Raw genomic sequence first — 24,546 nt, 5'->3', positions numbered from 1 at the left:
TACGGTTGATTCAGCTGCTCTACCTCTTTTTTTCAGACCATGTGATATTCATCACTGGGAATAACCTTTCGCCTGGTATGCTGAAAACAAATTCTATCACTTGAGCAAGAATGGGCAATGAAATACGTTTTTCGCTTTAAATTATTCAAAAGAGGAATCCATCTTTCTTCATAACTTTTATCTTTCCAAATTTCATAATTAGATGAGAAAAAACGTTTGCAGTTACTACTTCTTCAAAATGCTGACCCAATTGTATTATTTGCGTCAGTTTAATTAATTTTATTCACCTGGAGCTTCAATTTTAGATCATTTTAATTCACTGTTGTTTATTCTAAAAAGGTCCTGATCTACAAAACTATTTTTCCATAGCTCAATGTAAGAAACATTCTGCCGTCATTTTGGGGCGGAAACATCTAGCCAACATTAAAAATACTTAGATCTAAACATCAAATACACTCGTGCAAAATTAAAGGAATTTGCAAACCATGTCTTTTTTTAGGAAAAATATTGAACGAAAGATACTAATTATGCCGATGCAGAATTTTGAAAATATTCAAAGTCCAATACATAAGCGTACACATGCGTGTCTGCGGACTGTGATTGTGGAGGGAAAATAAGTGCACGAGGGAGGGTTAATTTGCGTGCTCGTACTCCTTCACAACATTCGTCGTGTTTCTCGCAAGGGTTGGGTAAATTTTATAAGATATTAGGCAAAATGAGTAGCCACGAATGTGTGGATAATGGAATGAGATGGAGAAATGTAGGTAGATTAAAGGCAGAACAATCACGAGCGCAGGGTTACAGAGCTCAATGTAACACCCAGTGTCGACAGCAGTTTCTGGAAAGTTTCGGGACGCTGGATCCATATCGAGAAACCTACACAAGGTGGACCAAGATCCAAAACGACGAATCAGTACCGTTATTTGGCCATTTATCGCGGTGACTCAGGACTGCTACAGCTTCATTGCTGTTACGTGAGCTTGTATGCTGCCACTAGAACACGAGTTTCACGGCCTACAGTTGTCCGCGGGCTTAATGAGACAGAGGACCCAATTTTAGAGCCTCGCGCATTGCAGCACCCAAAAGCATGATGCAGACAAAAAGACGTTTAGCATGATGCAGACAAAAGCGTTTAGGACCAAACTTCAGTGGAGCAGAGCGCGTTTTCTCGAAGAGTAGACATTTACCATAGAAACTTATTCTCGGCGTACCTGTGGCTGGAGAGAACACGCCTAGAAGCTATAGCCTAGAACGCGACATCATCCCTTCCATCGGAAAAAGGTTCGTTACAGTAATGGATGTGTAATGATTTGTGTAAGCATTATGTTGGATGGGCGCACCCTCCTGCATGTGTTTAATAATGGCTCCCTGACTACTATGAGGTATAAAAAAGATATCGTAGAACCTTATATTCGACTTTTCAGGAGCGCAGTCGGTCCTAGCTTCCTGTTAATGAATGACAACGCTCGTCCACATAGGGATCAGATAGACGACGATTACCTGAAAAGTAAGAATTGGCCAGACAGATCTCCTGACATTAACCTATAGAGCATGTACGGGACGCTCTCGGAAGGGCAATTTGATCTCACCATCTTCCTCTGAAAATTATCTCGGACTTGAAAACTGCCTCGCTGGAGGATTGGAATCGACTACCAGATGGAGTCCTCAAATACCTCCTGTCCAGTATTCCGTCACGCTGCACGACCTCTCTGGCTGTAAGAGGGGCTATACACCATATCAGACTCATTTTCAGTTCGATATGACGCTGTGGAGCAGGGATGTCGAAAATAATGTGAGTAACATAGAATCGAATAAAATAACATAGCAATCTATAAAAAGTGGTAATCTTTGTAGATCTTTGCAGATTTATATCTAAATAAAATAAAATATCAATCTACAACTGATAATTATGCGTATAATAAAATGACTTTGGAATTGCATACCTATTTCTATATTGTTAGCGGATGGAAAGTAGACTCAAACGTTCGTTACTGCGTTTATTAGACTGTGTGAAGAACAAGTTCGTACAATAGATATACAAGTAGTTCGGCGCTCGCAGGCGCCCTCTTGCAGGGAACAAAATCAAAATTTACATAAGGCGCGAACATGCCGCCCACCTTGAAATACTATTTCAACATTTAGTGGTTAAAATTTAGTAAATTTAAAACACAATACAATATTAAAATTATGATATAATACTTAATTTATAATACATGAATTAAAACTCAAATTGGTAATGGACACAATTTTGTAATATTTCTTTTAACCATGCCATCTGAAGTCTTAATAGTCACAACCCTAACAACACTATCAAGACCAGGATGTAACTGAGTAATTCTACCCATTTTCCATTTAGTTGGAGGTAAGTTATCCTCCTTTATGAGACACAGATCATTAACTTGAAGATTTTTAGTTGGCAAAAGCCATTTTGGTCTTTGTTGTAATCGACACAGATATTCTTTGTGCCAACGCTTCCAAAATTGTTGAACCATTTTTTGAATATGTTGCCATCTGGTGAGATGGGAAACTTCAATGTAATTTGGTTCAGGAATGCTTGTTAATGATCTACCAATAAGAAAATGACCAGGCGTTAATGCTGACAAGTCATTTGGATCATTAGACAAATTTGTTAAAGGTCGCGAATTAAGACAAGCTTCTATTTGTGTGAGAAATGTTTCAAATTCTTCATATGTCAATTTCGCCTCACCAACTACTCGTTTTAAATGGTATTTTGTTGATTTTATGCCAGCTTCCCAGAGTCCACCCATATGTGGCGCACCTGGAACGTTTAGATGCCATTTAATGCCATTATCAACCAAATATCTGCTAACATTTTGGTTATAAGTTGCAGACCTAGCAAGCCTTTCAAATTCCATCAGTTTGCGTTTTGCTCCAACAAAATTGGAACCACAATCGCTATATATATCACTGCTTTTGCCTCTGCGGGAAATGAACCTCTTAAGAGCTGCAATAAAAGCATCTGCTGAAAGATCAGTCACTAATTCTAGGTGAATAGCTCTTGTCGTAAAACAAACAAATAGAGCTATATATGCCTTGAATGACCTAGAGCCTCGACCCTTATTTGCTTTAATTTGAAAAGGACCTGCGTAATCCACTCCACAACGCAAAAACGCAGGAGCAGGCGAAACGCGACTAGACGGCAAATCGCTCATCAATTGATTAGTGACAGATGCTCTAATTTTGCAACACTTTATACATTTCCTAACTAAATCTCTGATAACAGCTCTACCATTTATGATCCAATATTGTTCTTGAATGCAAGATTGCATAAGTTGTGGATCTGCATGCAAAAGTCTTTCATGGTAATGTCTAACAATGAGATGAGTTAAAATGTGCTTCTTTGGAAGCAAAATTGGATGCCTAAAACCATATGCAAGGTTTGCATGTCGCAAGCGACCGCCCACCCTGAGAATACTTAAATTATCTAAAAATGGATTCAAAGATAAAATTTTGCTTGTACCAGATAATGATTGATTTCTGCCTAAAGTGTTAATTTCATTCTTAAATTCAACATATTGCATTAATTTAATTAACACATGCATAGCTTTAGTTAATTCACTTGTTTTTAGAAATCCACTTACCTGATCTTCTGAATTTTTACAGTTATTTACAAACCTCATACATAATGCTACAACACGTTTAAGTTTAGTGAGAGAGGAATATTTATAAAATAAATCATGAGCGTCTGTCAAGTGACTGGCAGCAGTTGTAGACTGTAAAGTACATCTTTGCTCTGGCACAGAATCATCCAGTAGTGGTGCAGATAATGCTTGCTGAAAAGGAAATAAATTATACAATAAATCTGGACCACGTAACCACAATGAAGTAACCAGTGCAGATGATGACACACCACGGGTTGCAAGATCAGCAGGATTAGCATTTCCACTCACATGATGCCACTGGACAGGAGAGGATAAAGTCTGGATTTTTGCTACTCTGTTGGCGACAAAGGTCTTCCATCGGCTTGCATGAGATCTTATCCAGGCTAATACAATAGTGGAATCAGTATGAAAATAAACTTGCGATATAGGAGTATTTAAAGCCCTACAGGTGAAATCCATTAATTTAGTCAACAGTAATGCTCCACAGAGTTCCAATCGGGGAAGTGATATGGTTTTTAGTGGTGCAACTCTTGTTTTGGCTATCACTAACTGAACATTAATTTGTCCAGCATCTAGCACAGAACGATAATAAATTGCAGCGGCGTAGGCCTTCTCTGAGGCGTCACAAAACCCGTGCAGTTGAAACTGGTTAAAACTGATTCAACCAACAAGAATCGCGAAATTTTGATACTTTTAATAAATAACAAATCTTCTGTAAGTTGTTTCCACTCACATTCAATATCTGGAGGAACCTTTTCATCCCACTGAAACTGATGTTTCCACAATCTTTGCATAATCAATTTATACCGAACCGTGATCGGTGCCAACCATCCAAGAGGGTCAAAGGTCTTTGCGATTATTGAAAGTAATGTTCGTTTGGTTAAGACTTCAGGATATGATGAATTGACTTTGAATAAAAACATATCTGAAGCTGGATGCCACAGGATACCTAACGTTTTTACAGTATCATCATTGTCTATGTTCAAAGAAACATTTGATAAGCACAAATCTGGATTAATTGAATTCAAGACTTCTTTGCTGTTAGAAGCCCATTTTCTTAGAATAAATCCTGCACGTGACAACATCTGATTCAATTGCATTTGTAATTCTATAGCTTCAGTAACTGAATTGGCTCCGGACATCAAATCATCAACGTAGAAGTCCCTAAGACATGTCTTGGAAGCCAAAGGAAAATTAGTTGCTTCATCTATGGCTAACTGTTGTAAACATCTTACCGCAAGGTACGAAGCTGATGCAGTACCGTAAGCAATCCTAGTTAATCGAAAATCCTGAACTGGTTTATAAAGTGAATCGCGCCAGACTATTCTCTGAAAGTCTGCATCTTTTAGTATAATTTGTCTGTACATTTTCTCTATATCTGCAGTTATAGCTATTCTGTGAATTCTGAAACGAATAATTAATGTTGTCAGATCAGTCTGCAACTGTGGACCAACCATCAATTTCTCATTAAGAGAAATCCCGCTAGAAGATTTTGCAGAACCATCAAATACGACTCGAAATTTATCACCATTTTTATCTGGAACTGAATGGTGCGGAAGGTAAAAACTAGAATTAGCTGGAACATCAATTTCATTTTCTGGAATCAATTCCATATGACCAAGTTGTTGATAGTCCTCCATAAATTTGTGATATTGACTGGAAAGAGATTTATTCTTAATAAATTGACGTTCAATGCTTTGTAAACGATGTACAGCAACATCCCTTGATGACCCAAGTTCATTTCCCGATCTACGAAATGGAAACTTAACAACAAATCTACCTGTTGAATCACGAGAAAAATTCCGCTTGAAATGATTTTCACATTCAATTTCCTCTTCTGTGTAATGCTTTATCTCCGAAATTTCTTCCAATTTCCAAAATTTTTCAAGCTGAAGCTGAACATTGGTACAACTAGCATGATTAGATACAATTGTCTGTGATACACTTTTAGTCTTTCCGATAATGACCCAGCCGAATATTGATTCCAAGGCTGTTAACGAATGACCCGGAACAGTTAAACGTCCATGAAGCATTATCTCGCCAAATACATCTGCGCCCAAAAGAATATCTATTGGGCCAGGCTGGAAACAATTTGTATCTGCCAACCACAAATGTTTGAAAGATGTCAAAACAGACCTATCAACTTGATATTGAGGAAGGTCACACGTGATCTTGGGTATAATTAATGCATTAACTGAAATTCTTGCGTTTTTATAAAATGGAGATGTTACTTGTAATTGAACTGAACCTGAAACCTTTCCAATTTTTTGCGAGCTCAGGCCATTTACACTTATGTTTGCACTAGTGCGCTTTAACTGTAGTAAATTTACACAGTGCTCTCGAATAAATGAGCCCTGGCTACCTGAATCAATTAGCATCCTGCATTTTTGAAAATCGCCATTAATATCTTTAACATAAACAATCGCAGTAGGCAATAAAACTGCTTGCGCAACAGGCACCGTGGCGTTATTGCTACTAATAGCAGAAGTTCCGTGTTCCATGGGTATATGATATTTTTCATCATTTGAATTTTTCGAACATAACACTGTATTATGTGGCTTTGAACAATATTTACACATTCCTGCACGACATTTAAAAATGGGATGCGTTTTACTATCTTTCAAACAATTAGCACATAATTTATTCCTTTTAATAATATCCCATTTTTCTTTGATAGGGAGTTCTAAAAAACTATCACATTTAAATAACTGAGAATGAGAATTACTCTTACAACGAATGCACACATTAGCTACAAGTTGGGACGAAAAAGCGTATCTGCTACCTGAACCGCGAGTTTTAATTTCAGAAGGCAAAATTGACTTCTCCCTCTGGCACCTCGCCAAAGAGGCAATAGCATTCGCTCTGTTTAAAACAAAACGCTTGAATTCAGCGAAAGCAGAAATTTTCTTGTTCGAATGCTCTATCGTCCACTCTTTTAGTGTTTCATGATCAAGTTTCCCTTTTAACAGAAAAATAATCATAGTATCCCAATGCTCTACCGGCTGTTTAAGGATTTTTAATGTATCAATACACTGTTGTGTTGTATCAATTAATCTCCGCAAACCTGAAGCTGATTCATGTTTTAGAACAGGCTGTGAAGTTAATTTATTTAATGCTGCGTTTATTATTTCCATTTCGTTTTCATAACGTTCAGTAAGCGCTTCCCATGCCTTTTCATAATTCGCGTTTGAAATTTGAACTGACTGTAGTAAAACAGCAGCTTCACCTTTCACAGAAAGCTTAAGATATTGCAATTTTTGACTGTCACTTAATGTACTATTATTTCCAACAAAGGCAAGAAATAAATCCCTGAATGATATCCAATCAACATAATTAGAAGTAAACACTGGCAATTCCACGCGAGGAAGTTTCAAGCCGTTTGCATTAGCATTTATTATATCTTTGCCTGAATTTCTAAGTTTTCTTGATTCTTCCTTTAAAGTAATTTTTAATGCATCTAATTTGGGAAATAATTCATTCATTTCTATTTCATATTTACTAAACTCTGCGTCAGAACAAGTACCAAGAATGTTATCGTTTAAACAGTTCACTTCAACACTTAATGCACTAACATCATTTTCGTACACTTCAATGGCAGAAAAAGAATTTTCTTGATTTTGTAAACTATTTATTTGTGAAATTAAACGAGTCAACTTACCCTTAATGATACGCTTTTGCTTTAAAATTGACTCCATATTCCTGCCGCTGTTTTCACAATCCAGACAAAATATAAATCCGTTTTCCTGCACGAAATGTCCTTCTATACCAGAACGTTAAAAATTGTCTTGACACATCATCCAAAGAAATGCGCTGGCTCACGACGGACCATGTTAGCGGATGGAAAGTAGACTCAAACGTTCGTTACTGCGTTTATTAGACTGTGTGAAGAACAAGTTCGTACAATAGATATACAAGTAGTTCGGCGCTCGCAGGCGCCCTCTTGCAGGGAACAAAATCAAAATTTACATAAGGCGCGAACATATATTATAAATGAAAATTCATAACAAATTGCATTAAAATCTGTCCAACAGTTTCTCAGAACTTCGACATAATGTAAAAATTCTCTTAATATTGCGCACGAGTGTATGTAGGCTTAACAGACGTCCCACTTTGATGTATAATAGTTTACATTATATTCGTTGTTGATTCCCCAAATAGATCCCGATTTTTCAAGGGGAATCCCTATACAATTACCAACAATTCATTAGGATAGCGCTTTGTCTTTTTTGCATTTCTGAACAAAATCTGTATTCCAAGTTGTAAAATGCCTGAATTTAAATCTTAGATTACTTCAAACATGCTAATATATATATACAGGGCGGTTCAAAACTATATGTCAAAGATGTAAAAGCAGGTAGAGGGGTCCTAAATAAGCATATTTCGTGTAGGAATGTGTAAGCGGTAATGGTGTGTTGAGCCAGCAAAGAGCGCTAATGAGTCAGGCGTATAAAAGTATTCAGAGGCTAGCTGGAAAGTAGTATCCAGAGGCTAGCTGGATTCTTCATCTCCCGCACGGATATCGAGAGAAATGCATCTTTACACCAATGCTGCCGACATGCATTTCATATATGGGGCTGCACACAAAAAAAAAGGGATTAGCGGCTTAAAGGATGTACAGGGAGAAATTTTCGGATAGGAATCAGCCGGATCGTAGAACATTCGAGCATCTTCATCGAGAGTTAAGCACGAGTGGATCATTTTATGCGTCCAGGAACGTCAGAGATCACTCGAACGCTGTCTACAGCCAGCATTGAATAGGCCGGGGCAGAATAGTTCCCTGGCCTCCGCATTCTTTCGGATTACCTGCTTGGATTTCTTCTTTTTGGGTCACATTAAAAGCCTCGTGTACGAGAGTAGAGTCCTGCTATAACTGTGGAAGTTCTTGTTGCCTGCTTTTCTGTTGCTGCTGGACATGTGCTCGACAAGCGCGACATCTTTTCTGATAATTAAGACACAATAACACGCCGAATAAATACTAATTCAGAAGTCAAACAACAAAAATCAGCGTTATATTTACAAAATTTTCACAGGACTAGTTTCGATGGTTTTACCGAACCATCATCTTCAGCTGCAAAACCGCAAATGAACAAGATAGGAAATAATGATTAGATAAGATAAGAAAGCCTGGACAAGAATAAGCAAGTGGCGCCATCTGTTGGCGAAACCAGAACATTTGTTTTGTACATTTGGATATTGTGCTTTGCTTGTCTGATTTCATGCATTTTGCTTACAAACGTTTTGTTTTCTATTCATTTCAGTGAGGGATTTTTCTGCTGTTTTGTGTGTACTTTATTATTGCTCAGTTAATTTAATTTGATTTTCTGCATTGTTTATCATGCCTTCATCCGTTAATCGTTTCACTAAATTACGCCTGAAACGGCAAAAATTCCTGAATAATCTTGACTTTTTACTTAAATGTAAATGTAAAAAATTGATCCCCAATTTTATTCAAATCAAATCTAATCAAAAACCTTCGAGTCGCGTTTCAAGAATTCTGTTAAATTGCAAGCTTGCCTTACTTCGGTCCGTGATAAGGGATACACGTCAACAATTGTCCAAAATTGAACATGAACTCTATAAGCTTCATCTGGAACTCGCTAAATCATATCCAAAATTCACTGCCCTTGAACAAAAGTCTTGGTCTAGAACGGAGAATGCAGTTAACCGTCATAAAAACACCCTTGCAGTTAAATTCGAAAAACTTCTTTTACAGTCTTCCAGTTCAAGTAGTTCAAAAAATCTTCCCATTGTAAACATCAAGCCAATAGTTAATATTTCTAATGTTAGTCTTTCAGAAGAACAAGAGAGAATTCTAAAATATAACTTTAACTTCTCACAAACCTGTAAACCCTCGATTCCAAAGATTTTGGCTCCTATCGAAAAAGCTTTCAAGTTCAGTAAAGTTTCAGATTCACAGAAAGAAATGATTAGGCATCTTATCGCTCATAATGTGAAATTCAATAATAAACCTTTGAAACCAAATCTAACTGCGAGAGAAAGAGCTACAATGCGTGAAATTCATTCTAACCCGGATATTATCATTTCAAAGGCCGACAAAGGTGGCCAGATAGTCGTCATGGATAAGAACACTTACATCGATGGTGTCACTAAACTCTTAAACGAAGGACCATATAATCTGATCCCTAAAGATCCTTCACCTTCGGACTTATCCAAAATAAAAACTGCGATCAAATCTTCGCAAATCATTTCAAGCAACTTAAAACATTCGCTTATCCCATCTGTTGCGAATTGTGCCAGATTATATGCTCTTCCCAAAATTCATAAAAGTGGTATTCCTTTCCGCCCTATTGTATCAAATTTAGGTACTGCCTCGTATCCATTAGCTAAATATTTAGTTTCTAGATTTTCCACTCTATTAGACAATAACATTTACACCATAAAAAATTCAATAGAGTTTGTAAAAAAGGTTAAAAACATTTCTCCTAGTAATTTACTCATGGTTTCTTTTGATGTAAAATCATTATTGATCAATGTCCCAGTGGAGGGTGCATTAAGATGTCTAGAAACCAGACTTCGCGAATTTCATTTCTCTTGCATCGAAATTGATGAGCTAATTTCTCTCACTCAACTCTGTTTGAAACAAACACATTTTGTTTTCCAAAATAAATATTACAAGCAAACTGAGGGATTAGCCATGGGAAGCCCCCTCAGTCCCATCCTGGCTGATATCTACATGCATTATTATGAATCAAAATTGTTTGAAACTTTAAACTTCCCGGCATGGTTCCGCTACGTAGACGATACTTTTACCCTGTTTGAAAGTAATAAAGATGATTTAAATAAAGTTCTTTCAATAATGAATTCTATTGATCCTACTATTCAGTTCACTTTTGAACTTGAGACTTGCAATTCTCTTCCGTTTCTCGACATTCTGGTCACACGTAACACATCCAACTTCAGTACTACAGTTTACCTTAAACCTTCATCGGTTTGCCTTCCACCAAACTTTAAATCATGTCATTTGATTAAACAAAAGTTAGCTTCATTTTATTCCTATGTTTTCCGTGCTCTTCAAGTTTGCTCCTCCAAACTAGCCCTTGATGAAGAACTAAATTATTTAAAAGCAATAGCTATTGACAGGGGCTTTTCACCCAACATTATTAATCAAGCAGTTAAAAAATTTTCATCTCAACACACTAAAAGCCACACTCTTATTTTAGGAGATTATAAAAATTCTGTTGTCATTCCCTTCTTTCCATCAATTAGCTATAAAGTTGCACATATTTTGCAGAAATTTAACTTTCGGGTCGTTTATTCTCCCATCAATAAAATGCCAACTTCTATACTCAAGGACCCCATTCCGGATATGAATTCCTGGGGTATTTATAGGATTCCTTGCCAGTGCGGTTTAATTTACATTGGCCAAACTAAGAGAGCCTTAAAATTTCGCGTCAAAGAACATGAGGCATATGTTAGAAAAAAGGAAACACAGAAGTCTTCTGTTGCTCAACATTGTTGGTCCGAAAATCACACTTTCAATTTTTCTGCTGCCAAAATTATTCAAAAAACATCTTCCATTGGAGAACTGGATTTTCTAGAGGCATTTCACATTCATAAAAATCTTTCTGTTCTAGTTAACGATCCTAATTCCAATCCAAATTTGCCTTCGGCTTTTAGAGAAATTATGTTTTAGTTCTGGTTTCACCAACAGATGGCGCCACTTGCTTATTCTTGTCCAGGCTTTCTTTTCTTATCTAATCGTTATTTCCTATCTGGTTCATTTGCGGTTTTGCAGCTGAAGATGGTGGTTCGGTAAAACCATCGAAACTAGTCCTGTGAAAATTTTGTAAATATAACGCTGATTTTTGTTGTTTGACTTCTGAATTAGTATCTTTTCTGATGTAAGCCGATCCATGCGCTGCCGCTGTGAATCTCGTATCGCTGTTGGTGGCCGCTCTTTTGGGCACCTATTGTAAACTGTTAGTTTTTTTTCTTTGGTCTTTACTTGTGTTTTCAGTTTCCTATGATTCACATTGCTTTACGTGCTAGCGCTTTAATGAGGCATTACCGCACACACATTCCTATACAAAATCTGCTTATTCAGGTCTTCTCTACCTATCTTTATATTTTTGACATATAGTTTTGAACCACCCTGTATATATATATATAATATAATATATATAATATATATATGTATAATAAGTATATACTATTATATATAGATATACTTATTAAAATTATACCTATATACTATATATTATTAAAATTATACCTATATACTATTATATATAGATATACTTATTATATATTATTATACATACAAGAAAAGAGCTATAAAGAATTGAAAAATGTTTAATTAAGAGAAATTAACGTAATGCAAATTGTTGCGAAAATAAATTGTTGTGAATAAAATAGAATCGAATAAAATAAGATATTAATCTGCAAAAAGGAGCAAGTTATCGTGCTATATGAAGAAAGCACAAATCACACAAAACGACACATTAACTTATAAATCGACCTTAAAACAAAAGTAAATTAAGTAACTAAAGTTCTAATAACTAAAACTTTTGTCTTTAACGAGCAGCCGCGACGAGAATTATCAAAAGAGCCGCGTTTCTTATTTCTATCTTGAACAAATCTAAAATGAAAAAAATATACAAGCAAATAAATTGAAAACTAAATATTTACAACTAACAAGAAGTTTTATAAAAGCATTCATTAAGATGTAACCTGCTTTGAAGCGGCTGTAAATACTTTAAATTTTTCATTTAATTACAGTTTATAAATACACACGTAAGATGAATAAATACATGGAATGTAAAACACATATTTTCTTTAAAGTTGCATGGGGCAGTTTATATCTTAATGAAGACTTTTAAAATATTTATTTTAATTTTTAATTTTAAAAAAATCAATTTTCAGTTTAATTTATTGTTTACTCTTCCTTTTTTTGCCATTCATTTATACATAATTAAAAAAAATGACTGTTTGTAATTCTGTTCGCTTTTCCTTGAACAAGGAACAACAATTGTTTTGATTTTGTGTTAATTCATTTTCAATTCAGTACTGATTTCCATGTTTATGCTTCAGTTTGTTTGATTAATGCTTTTTACATGTTAAGTATTTTGCCGCTTTTTGTATATTTATATTTTGTTTTATTGTCTATTTCTCTCTGCACATACACAACTACTTCTTGTAGATTTAATTTTGTTTCGATGAGGAATTATATCTAAAATGAGAAATTTCTCCAGTGCATTCTGAAGATTTTTTAAATGCGGTTTTGAAAACTGCATTTAATTTGCTCTTCTGTTTTCCATCAAACTTATTTGTCGTTTTAAAAACATTCTCTATAAATTAAATTTTAGAGGCGCATTAAAGATTATTCACTTTAATAATAATTTTTTATATCCACATGAAAATATTAGATAATGGAATTTTTAATCGTATGCTAACATTTTCTTTAGGACAATAACTGTATCATCAGTAAAAGAAACTTACAGTTATGTTAAATATTGAATTAATTAATGTAATATATTTAAAATATATTTAAAATATGTTAAAAACAAATCGTTCTTATCACCCTATTATAATGAATTTATTGTGTGTATTTACTCCACATGTTTAAATATTCCAGTGATATAAACCTACCTTACTTGCGTAATAGTATAAAAAGAAACTAAGCAAAGAAAGCTGATGTTTCCGATTGTTTGTGTTTTAATGTTTGTCTACATACAGCGAGATTATATGTTCATGTTTAATTTTACAAATTCCCTACAGCAGCCTCCACTTGTAATGAAACGCTTTCAGCAATAGGCAGACTTCGTTATTCGTGTTGTTCTAACAGCCATTTATGGACACTGATGGTGGAGGAAGATGCACTATAAAAACATTACACGAGTGTGCATCCTTTCTGGCAAATCTATACTATACATTTTCTGATTACCATGATATTTTGAGGCTTTCCGAAACTTTAAACACAGCAGTCACTTCAATCTTACCAACAGAAATGTAGCCACATTGAATTTTATTTTAAGTCATGATAAGAAAAAAACCTAATATCAACAGTCTGTAATATCAATTACGGTATTTAATGAAAAGAATGAAAAAGACGGATATAGTTTCAGACCAACGAAGTCACTGACGATGATGAATTGCGTATAGCAATTGGATCACTCAGGTTCGAGCAAAGTTTCTGCCAAATAACATTTACATGCGTTCACCTGTGTTCGGCAAGTGCTACAACAGCACTTTGGAGATACAGTCTTCTCCGCTAACTTTGCAGTTTCGTGGCCATCGCTTTCCCCTGGCCTCACTCCGATGGGTTTTGGGTTCTAGAATGATCTGAAATCTAAGGTTTACACTTCAAATCCACGAGATATGTTAGCGTGAAGTTACACAGCTTCCTTCTGCGAAGTTACGTTTGTTATTATTGTCAACAATCTCCCACATGCAATGCGTTATCGTCTGCGAGGGTGGGCATATTTAAAACTCGTAATTCCAATAAAAGGTTTTTCTCCTGCCCTCTTTTGTGTTGTAATTGTGTAGTCCTTCATAATGCTCTTCTTTGCAAATGTTTTACGTTGGCAATTTTCGTCATGCGTGTATCATTCTAATGCTGTTTATGGTTTTTCAATGCGCTGATCAATTTGCGAAGCAAAAAATGTCGGCGTTGCGATTCGAAATTTTTGAAAGTATTTCACTGTAACCGTAACCGTGAGAGCTCTATTGTTTTAAGCATTACAATATCGAACGCATACCTTCAGAAAACAATTTCTGAAATTTCATTACGGATGGCTCAACAGATAGGCTCCACGGGGTTCATATATCGGCAAAGTTATTTTATGGCCAACCTGTATATACATGAAAAAATAATATGTCAGAATTTTCCCCTCAAAAATGCACAGTTTAGAAGTTAGAAGTTAAATGGTTAAAATCGTTGGTAATCGCTTATAATGTTAAGATCATTCCTAAATTAACCGAATGTAGTCCCTTACAAGTTAAGTTTCTTCTGAAAGTTACAGAATCAAACATTAATAGTGCTGTGTTTTTCTGTTCTAAATTTGAGGTTCTGGACATGAGAAAGCGACCAAGATACTTGGACATAACGTTTGAAGTAAACATTAACTTCACGAACGTAAACAACAATAAAACATGCAGCATTACTTACCACACGATACCTTGCGCCCCGGAACCAATGGGCTTGAGATTTTGGTATCTCTTGAGGATGGTGAACTTGGTGTCTCCAACCTCAACCGTGTAAAAGAGGGCAGGCAGCTTGCTCATAGCGGAGGAGATCTGAGGAGAATTCGGGCTCGAGACACCGGGCTGTACTGGCATCAGTGCCACGACTTCTGCTGTACTGTTGCCACCTATGTTCTAACAACAGTTGCTGAAGGGTTGAGGAGTTTGCATTGTTTTAATCTGGAAAAGAAATGCTCTGTTAAGAAGTCAGCTCTTATAAATAAAAACAGACAAGCATTGTTTCTGAATAGACGAACTAATTGAGCAAATCTGGATACCAAGAACTTGTCCAAAACTTTCGCTGTTCAATAAAAGCAGATATTTACGAAAGTGTCTGGAAGAAAAAAAAAAGAATACGTATCTTCATTACGAAATTGAATTTCCCCAGGCCGGTGAGAATTTACTTTGACAGCCAATCTCACGGAAAGAGGAGCACTCTTGTTTACTCCTATTTCAGTTATTTGACAGAAAACGCTCGAAAGTACATAAATGACTGGCTCTCAATATATCAAGAGTTTATCTTATATGCATACAAGCATAATAATCAAAAGGTAAGAACGGTATTTATTTTCTCAAAGCACATACTGATTAAAAGTAGGACGTTTCTCTTTTCAGTATCGAGTTTGGCAAGTTTTCGTATGTTTTTTTTTAAAGAAAAATAATTAGTCAACTCTAGTTAACAATTTATTTTTTTTATCATAAAAAGCGTTGTTTTTAAGACCAATATGACTATACTGATTGTATTTTTACATTAATCCCACATTTATTTTATATTTAATAATCAAATTCCTATTTTATTATTTCCTTAACCTACATTCATTTAAAAAATTACCATGTATTTGAATTTTTAAATTGTTCTCATATTCATTTAATATTATTTATTCTCAATATCTTATGCATATTTTATAACTCATATTAATTTTAATCATCCTGTTATCTTTTACCCATTATAGATATACCCATATTCATTGGCCAATATAAAGTTTAAAATTAGGCAAAGAAAGCAACCTTAGTTTGGCGTAGATTTTTTCAGAAAAGAAAATCTTCAGAAATTCTTTTGCTCCTAAAGAAGATGATTTCCTGTTTCCGATAACCCTGTAATTGAGAGAGGTACTCAAAATTTTCGCCAAACTAAACCAAAGTTTGCATTTTTGCCTAATTTTAAATGGTTGACTAAAACTACAATCAAGTAATTTGGTGACTTAATGCCTTACTTGGCGACATTTCTCAGTAATTTTCTAAATTTAATCTGATATAATTTGACTAATTAATTTCAGCTTATAAAACTCATTCCATAATATTTTGGTAATATTAATTAAGATGATGATCACAATAAGCGATATATTTTCCACACTTTCGTATATAATCTGGCGGAAATTTGGTAATTCAATAACAATATCCAAATGATAACATTAACCATGATCATAATAAATATCCAAATGATAACATTAATCGTGATCATTAACCGTGATCATAACTCCCGTATGCTCAATCTCAGTTATAAAGAATACGAAATAACGATTGTAAAGATTTAAAATGCCTAGTACTTTTGGATTTCCATCCAAATTCGAAATTCTGCGATGAGTGTATTCTACCGTCATATTATAAATTGGGTTGATAATGACGCAAACGTGACGAAATGATAAAGATGATGACTCTCTTAACGGCATGAGAATAAGTAAAAGGGCAGGAAATCAGCACCAACATCATACAAGCTGAAAATGCGATAAACACCTTAATAAAAACCGAGGAAAGTAATGAGATTTTAATGCTTTAAATGATTCTGCGCAGAGTTAGGCTCTGCGAAAGTTTCAGTTATCAAATTGAAAATTTTAAAACAATTATCAAAGAATTAAGATTCGTAAATTCATCCGAATGATATTAACCTGCTGAAGATTTCAGTACGTGCTATGTATAATATTAAATTGAAAGTTAAAAGTACAGAAATAAAAGACTAATTAAGACTGCGCTTATCCATTATTTGAAATTAATAATTTTATAATTTACCCAAACATAATTACGTAATGAATATAGACAACTATAATATCTTTTTTCTCCTAGAGTATTTCATAGTATTCATATTTTGAATAAGATGATGAGAATGCAAAAATGTAGGAGTTGGTTTTATCTTATAGTTGTTTATAATGAGTAATAATTTCAAAGGAAATATTTTGTCAGTACCTATTCGACTCTAGTTAAAAAAAAACTTTGTGCTTTTTGAAGCTGATATGTTATAATATTCGAAACTTTGGCAAAAATATTTTAAACAAATGCGTGTTTTACTGATAAAGTGACGTAAAATTTTTCTTATTACTTAATTAATTAATTAAAAATTTCATTAAAATAGATCAAGCTTCAGTTACACCCAATAAGAATTTTGCTGTAAACAGTTTCTTGTAAAGCAGCAACATATCATTTGAGGACTGTATTTGTATTACATGCATAACGCCTCTTCGAATATAATGCCTTTTTGCGCACAATTTATTAGTTTTAATATCTTTCATTCTGATTGATTTCATTACCTTAATTTAAAAATCAGGCCCACCAGCGTCTGAGCGGTAAAGTAGCTAAACGCTGTATGTATTAGGCACACTGTTGCAGAATAATCAGGTTCGAGGTTCGAATCCCGTTTACATGAGCGTTTTCGTGTTTTTTCTCCATGTGTAACGTGTATACGAGCCGCTTTACTTTGTAAGGAAAACTGTAAATTTAAAATCAAAATTAAAAAATCAAGAGTAAAGATAGTTCATCCTTCAAAACCTTTCGCGCGTATGCCATAATGTAATTATATCTCAGTCTTCACATATGGAAAAAATCACACACTAGTTACAACTGTAAACACAAATAGTAACACAATTTTTTATTTGAATTATGAGCAGTCATTTAAAAAATGCATCATGATAGGCAGTGAATATGTAGAAACTATTAGGACATTATAGAAAGGAAGAATGCCTTAATTCTTTATAAAGATTATTGAAAAGTAATGAATAACTAATCTTTGAGGGGAAAAATAAAAACGTGACATAAAGATGATTATTCTGCAACAGTGTGCCTAATACATGGCGGTTGACACATCCCTTTGATTATAAAGAGCCAAGTTTTATAAAAAATAATTAGAATTATCAATAAGTAAAATTAATTTACATGCATCAGAAACAAATTTTTATATAAAGTAATAAGTCGAATTATCAATAAATAAAATTAATCTACATGCATCATAAACTGCACTAAATGCTTATCTTATTTAAGCTTTGCCGTCCGATGGCAGGACAGGACAGGACAGGAACAAGCATACGAGACACCAGGACACTACCATATGTTGATACAGGTTTTGTCCTACTGATTAACATATGGTAATGTTGACCCATATTCAATGGATCTGTATCCTGTGAAGCTACGAATCCATTAAAGCATTGTACAGAAGCTTTGGGCAAAGTTTTCAAAAGTATTTTCATTCATTTACTATTTAGAAGAATTTGTTTACTAATATAACCCATTAACGGTTTGGCCCGGATTTTCTCGTTCTTTTATGCAGGTCTCTTAACGGTTCGTTACGGATTATTGTTAGTTTAAATGTACCCTCGAAAACGGACAGTCCCGTGTTTTTGTATTATCGAAAAAACGCGCTAAAAAGGACTAGCCCGTATTTTTGTATGCCTTCCAACCCCCAATGCCTAAGGCGACAAGGGTCCATGCAATTCTGACGACAATGGGTAATGGCTGTCATTAGCGTGGGGAGAAATCTTCTTGATGTTTTGGGATAAAGGCCTTACACTGACTCTAAAGAAACAAATTTATTACCAGTTACAAAGTGGATGCATATATAAAGGGATTTAAGAATTTCCGTTTTAGAGCAGTTATTGAATAAAAAATAGAATTTTTTACAAAATGAACGTTTACCTATAAGAGCATTAATGAATTAAAACGAGAAAAATAAAAGTAATAAATGCAAACATAAAAATCTGAAAATGCAAATCTTTCAGATTTTACATTAAGCACAAAGGGCGTTTTTTTAACGGTTTGTGGGTTACCTTTATTTTTAAATATCATGTTCTTCGCACTTAAACCATAAAACTTCAGTTAAACAGCAATACCGCAAAATAAATTTTAAATGAGCATATCTTTAGAATTTCCGATACACAGTCTCGCCCGTTGAAGATAATTTTTTATATTTTTATTTTCATACAGTGTTGCCTTTGCTCGCTCTAAAATCGTTGAGTTTCTTAATTAAAAATTCATTGAAGTTTTACGAAATATGAAACATATAATAAAACAAATTCCAAATCTCGGCTTCGAGATGCCCATATTCGGGTGGAAATGTACGTTATTCAAAATTGGATGGGTCTAGGTACCGTTGTTTTATCACAATGCGAGAAACATACATATATTTATGCAGATTATTCATTATTTAATTTTAAGGCAGATAGCCTCGAGTGCTTTGCCGTAATCTAATAAACCAAAACCATTATTTAATTTCTTTAAATATAATACAGGGCTGTAATATGTGGTAGCAACAGTTTGAAAAGTGAACTGACATAGTTTTCAACGGAAAATGAAAAAAGGAAGTTAATAGACCTTGTCGGCTAACGCCCTTTGTTTTAAAAATAATGTATCGTGTAATTTAATGGGAATACGAGATTAAATAATTCTCTTTAAGAAATTTATCTACAAATTTATATCACGAATAACAAAAACGTGAGGCTGTCTTGATAAATTTATAAATATTATGCATCTGACAATGCGATTCAATTATTTGATTTCGTAATTTAAGGACCTATGATTCTTCTTATAAAACTGTACAGGAATTTAGCAAAGAAGCTATTAAGTAATCTCTTATTACCATTAATCTATGCGATAAATTATTATTATTATTATTATTATTACTATTGGTTCAGTCTTTTACTTCCAAGTATCCTTTTACCTCAAATAATCGAAAAGATATATAAATTTAAAACAAAATTCGCCCCAAAATCAGAAATTAGGTTACGAATTTCATGCAAATTTTATTTCAAAAGCTATTTTACGCTCTGTAAAATGATGCAAACTTAAAAATTTTGAGATTTTTAGTTTATTCTTAAATGGAAATATGCGCAAAAAATTTCTTCGACATTAAATTTTAAAAACTCTAAATCGAATTATTATCATCCGTAAACGGTGTGTGTACAAAATTTGAATTCAATAGCTTATCGATAAGTAGTTCAAAAATCGACGACGAGCTTTTGATTAAACACCGTGAATGAACTGAATACAATTTTTGGAACAGCTCTATTTTTAAGCACTTTGGAAAGATCGGTAAGTTGTTGATATAGCATAACCGTTATTTTTATAACATTCTTGGCATTATGAAACGTGTAAGTGACATTCATAAGCGATTCCCGACAGTTCTGTTCATTTGTCAAAGTGGCTGCTTTTGAAAATATTGTGAAGCTCACTCGATGTGCTCCACTATCTATGATACTCATTAAAGATATTTAATTATGTTTTATTTCTATACAGAAATACTGGTAAAATTAAGAGGTCAAATATTTAATTATTTGAGTTATATAACTACTTATACTGTCTCAAGAAATTTTGAGTCATTTTGTAAAAATAATCTTTTCTTTAAAATTCCTTTTCCCCCCTACCCCCTATGCTTCATAACTTTATTACTATTCTGATGAATGGAAGGTTTGTAGAGACATTACATTTTTTTTTAACAGCAAGAGACATGAAAAATGAGCAATGCCTTACCCGGGACGCGAACCACGGACATCTCGAATGCGCGCCGAGCGTACTGAGACTACGAAGGCATGCTAAAAGGGAGGGAGAAAATACCGTATATACTCCCCATTTTAAAGGGCGACTGGGGATTAGGGGACCGAAACGCCAAATCCTTGCGGCGGAGAATCATCATCCACCACCTTTTTTGGTTTGGGTGCCACTATAGAAACATTAGGTTATTTCGAAGCAGGACATGTGAAATAGGAGCAATGCCTTCGCCGGAACTCGAACCACCAACCTCTCGAATACACGCCGTGCGTGCTGACCATTACACCACGGAGGTATGCTAAGAAGGCGGGAGAAAATAACTTATAGGTTATGAAAACCAAAAGTTGAGTAGGTAGTCTAACTAATAAATGCTCTACAAATACAACTTTTAATATTTTAGCAGAATTTTTTGGAAACGTATTTATATAGATTGTTGTAGAAATCGACACAGTTTGATGCCAGTTTAGAGGATGGGTTGTTTATGAGCGTATTAAAAATGCTTTTCCCACTCAAAATGTTAACTACTTTAAAATAATAATTCATAATCGCACTGAATCTGATGTTTACAATTATTTCCCCTGAGATTTCTTTAAAAAGAAAGAATTACAATTGTGTTTAATGCAGAAAATTTAATGGAATTGGCATCTGCGCAAGAGGACGGAAACTATCAGGGAGGACTTTCTAAGGAAAACTAGATTTCCTTCACATTAAACGTAGAAAACCTTCACCGAACAAGCGTGTTCAACAGGATTTGAACTTATGTAGGATTACCAGTACTCAGCGGTTTTAGCGCTTGGCCACTGGGGCCCGCAGACCGATTAAAAATCTTGTTTAGAAACCTTTTATCTTGATTTAGTGTGACAGGTGCCGTAGTTTGAAGGTTAGGATTACTTGAATACAGCAAAACACACGAGGACTATCTGCTTTTAAGGAAAGAGATGCCTTCGTAGAGGACTTTTTAGCGAGAAAAGTCTCATATTCATGTTATACATAGGAAAAACATGGGAAAATACCATTCAGCCATCGTATTTGTTCGTCAGGGTGTAAATCTAAGTCGAACTACCAGTATTTACCGGCCACTAATATGTCCGTATTTTAATAGGGGAAATAACTGTTGGATTGTAATGCATCTAAATTAAGAAATAAAAAAAATTCACTTCTGAGGTAATTTTAAACCCAAATTAAGTTTTTTATCATAATTATGAAAGAGTTCAACTCATTTCTTAATTTTCAGATCGTTAAAATTAGTGTGGCTGTAATGAATGATTATTTAGACCTGTTACAGGAAACAAATACATCAAAAGTTTCCTTTAAAATATCAGGAATTATTGAAAAATCTTCTGTAATTTATAAACGAGAAAACGTATTTAACCAGATTTTACATGTGGGAAAAAATAATGAATTTTGATCTCCCCTAGTAGAGACATTTGTAATTATATTTCTAGTTCCAAATTAAAAGTGAAAAATCTAGGTGCCTGAAGCCAGAGAACACTATCGATTCTTCTTGGCTTCTATTTTCAGCGACGAAATAGATCAACTGCATGGAATTTTTATGATTTTTCTCAATATTTAAACTAAATGCTTGTAAGTGTTTCTTAGAAAGCTCGTCGGAAGTAGAATATCTCTATCTTGGTAGATAGATATCGTGTGCTTTAGTAAATTTAGCAAATCTAAACACAGAGCCGACAGTACTATGTTTGAGGCCTTTCTCTAACATAGTCGAATAGTGTATCGAATAGTCGAACAGTGAAATCACTCTACATCGCCCTCTTGTACTTACTTTTATACTTTTATCTCAATATTATATATTGCATCCACAAAAATTTCTCTAAATTAATGTTATTTGGATTCGAAAACCATTTTATGCTTAAATACATCTTTCCAGATGTTTGTCTTTTACTCACTGAGAGTCAATGCTTCTTGAAGATGTCAATTCATGAATGAAAAATTATTTCTTGCTTTTCCGGTTTCCTCTAACCTTTCCCACAAAAGCCGAACATTTGGGCAAAAACAGCCCTCCTATGATGTTAATTCCTTAGTAAAAGAGAAAGCACTGAACGGGGTAAAGTAGTAGAAATCTTGACTTTCCTTTTCACTCAAAATTCAAGCATTCCCACAATCTACTATAAAAGATATACTCCCTAAGGTATAAAATTTTTGTGTAATGAAATTATAAAATGAAATATATATATATATATATGCATTCAAATATATACATATGCTAAAATATGAATGCATATATATATCATTGATTATATATATATATATATATATATATATATATATATATCATTGATGACATATATATATCAATTAAACCATTATACATACTTACACACATACATATACAGATATAGAATCACATAGTATCAGTAGGTGAAAGAAGAAAATAAATCCTACTGGTGAAAGATTGCTGAAGAAATTCAAAGCATAATGAAAGTTTCTTTTATCTTGGAATCAAAGAACTTTTTTATCGCTTTAGTTTTTGGGAGACTATTAGATTAAAATGTAATAAATAAATAAGTATATGGAAGAAAAATAAATCTTTAAAGGAAGAAAAAGGAAAAATAGAACCAAACAAACAAATCATTTTCAGCATTAAAACCAATTTTAAATGCGACAGTATATTTTTCTGCCGACACGAAAACTTAAAAAAATAGACAGAAATCTGCATTGTTTCATCTATCAATATACGACAAATGGAAAAATGATACAAGAAAAAGTAAATTTGAAAAATTTGCGAAAGCGGAATAATTTCGAATGCTGCACAAACAGAAAGATACCATGCAGAGACATTGGATTTTTTTCGAAGCAAGAAATGCGAAAATTCAGCGGTGCCCTCATTGTGCTTCTAATAAGGAGGTCTTCCAAATTCTAGCTGGAAAGACTTCCATTTATAACAAGATAGTGAGAATGACATAATTCCTTTATTATTTGTTTCATTTAAAGGGCGAGAGAGAAGAAGCACGAGGCACTGTCGGAATAATTCATGTGTTAACGAATTATCGTCTGACATGTTTTCGTTGGGGTGCCATTGAAGAGACATAGCGTTTTTACGAGAAAAAAAAAAAAACACGAAACATCCGTTATCTTATAGTCCGATCTACTATCACTTACACCCCCGAGTTCAAATTCTAGCTGGAAGAAGCTCCATTGAGCAATTTCCAGCTCAAAGAAGAATGAGATAATTTCTCATAATCAATACGGATATATAACTGATGATTCTAAAATTTTATTATCATTAAGACTAGAAAAAATACACGATTTAATTCATTTTCATACATTTTAAAAGAAGTTAAATTTTTCAGAGAGTTACTATAAAATATTTATTAGAATGTCAAATTTAAGCATTTCAATTATTTATATAATAAAGGATAAATTTTATATTTATATAATAAAGAAAAATCGTTGATAATATCAATCTGATTTTAGTGGAGATATTTTAAGAAGTAAATAAGTGAAAGCTGGAGGAAGAAAAACTATTTCAAGTTATATGTTTATCTTAAAAGTAACGAGAGAAAAACTATGTTAAAAGAAAAGGCGCGCATATCGAAATTGTTTCCTGTATTGCTGACAAATTGTTATATGGCATACATACTATAATGTTCATGAATAATTGATTGCTACTACATTAATACAGGCATAGCATATTTCTAGGGACTGATTTGCTGCAATTTCCAATTTGATTTTTACATACTTTTATATTTAGGACACTAATTACATCACACTGAAGATTACTCAATGCAATAATTCCATCGCAGTTTTATAGAAAATTATAAAATTTTCAGTTTCAATAAACAATTATATAATATTTCGATGACTCAGCAGGTAACATAATTTATTATCTTTCAAGTTTTTTTTCGAAAACACCTCGGCAGATATAGAATCAGCCGCAGACTGTACTAACTTTAACAAGAGCAGTATCTGAGTGTTCACATTTCTGTTTATAACTGCAATAAGAACAAGTATAAGT

At 33.9% G+C, this 24,546-nt stretch overlaps 1 protein-coding gene across 6 annotated transcripts in view; it reads right to left on the bottom strand.

Moving 5' to 3' along the window:
• LOC118190988 (stress-activated protein kinase JNK-like) overlaps positions 1-24,546 on the bottom strand; it is a 249,078-nt gene that overhangs the window by 155,778 nt on the left and 68,754 nt on the right. For all 6 annotated transcript variants that reach the window (XM_085807134.1, XM_085807128.1, XM_085807135.1 and 3 more), the window contains exon 2: positions 14,752-15,005. In XM_085807134.1, the coding sequence (XP_085663260.1) occupies positions 14,752-14,921 (170 nt within the window). In that variant the 5' untranslated portion in view covers positions 14,922-15,005. The remainder of the gene's footprint in view (positions 1-14,751; positions 15,006-24,546) is intronic.

This window comes from Stegodyphus dumicola, chromosome 1 (assembly GCF_044657685.1).
Source record: "Stegodyphus dumicola isolate Sdum_Otavi_A_Nest chromosome 1, ASM4465768v1".
Taxonomy (NCBI): domain Eukaryota; kingdom Metazoa; phylum Arthropoda; class Arachnida; order Araneae; family Eresidae; genus Stegodyphus; species Stegodyphus dumicola.
The sequence above is the reverse complement of the archived record's forward strand: the minus strand, read 5'-3'. Positions and strand labels throughout refer to the sequence as shown.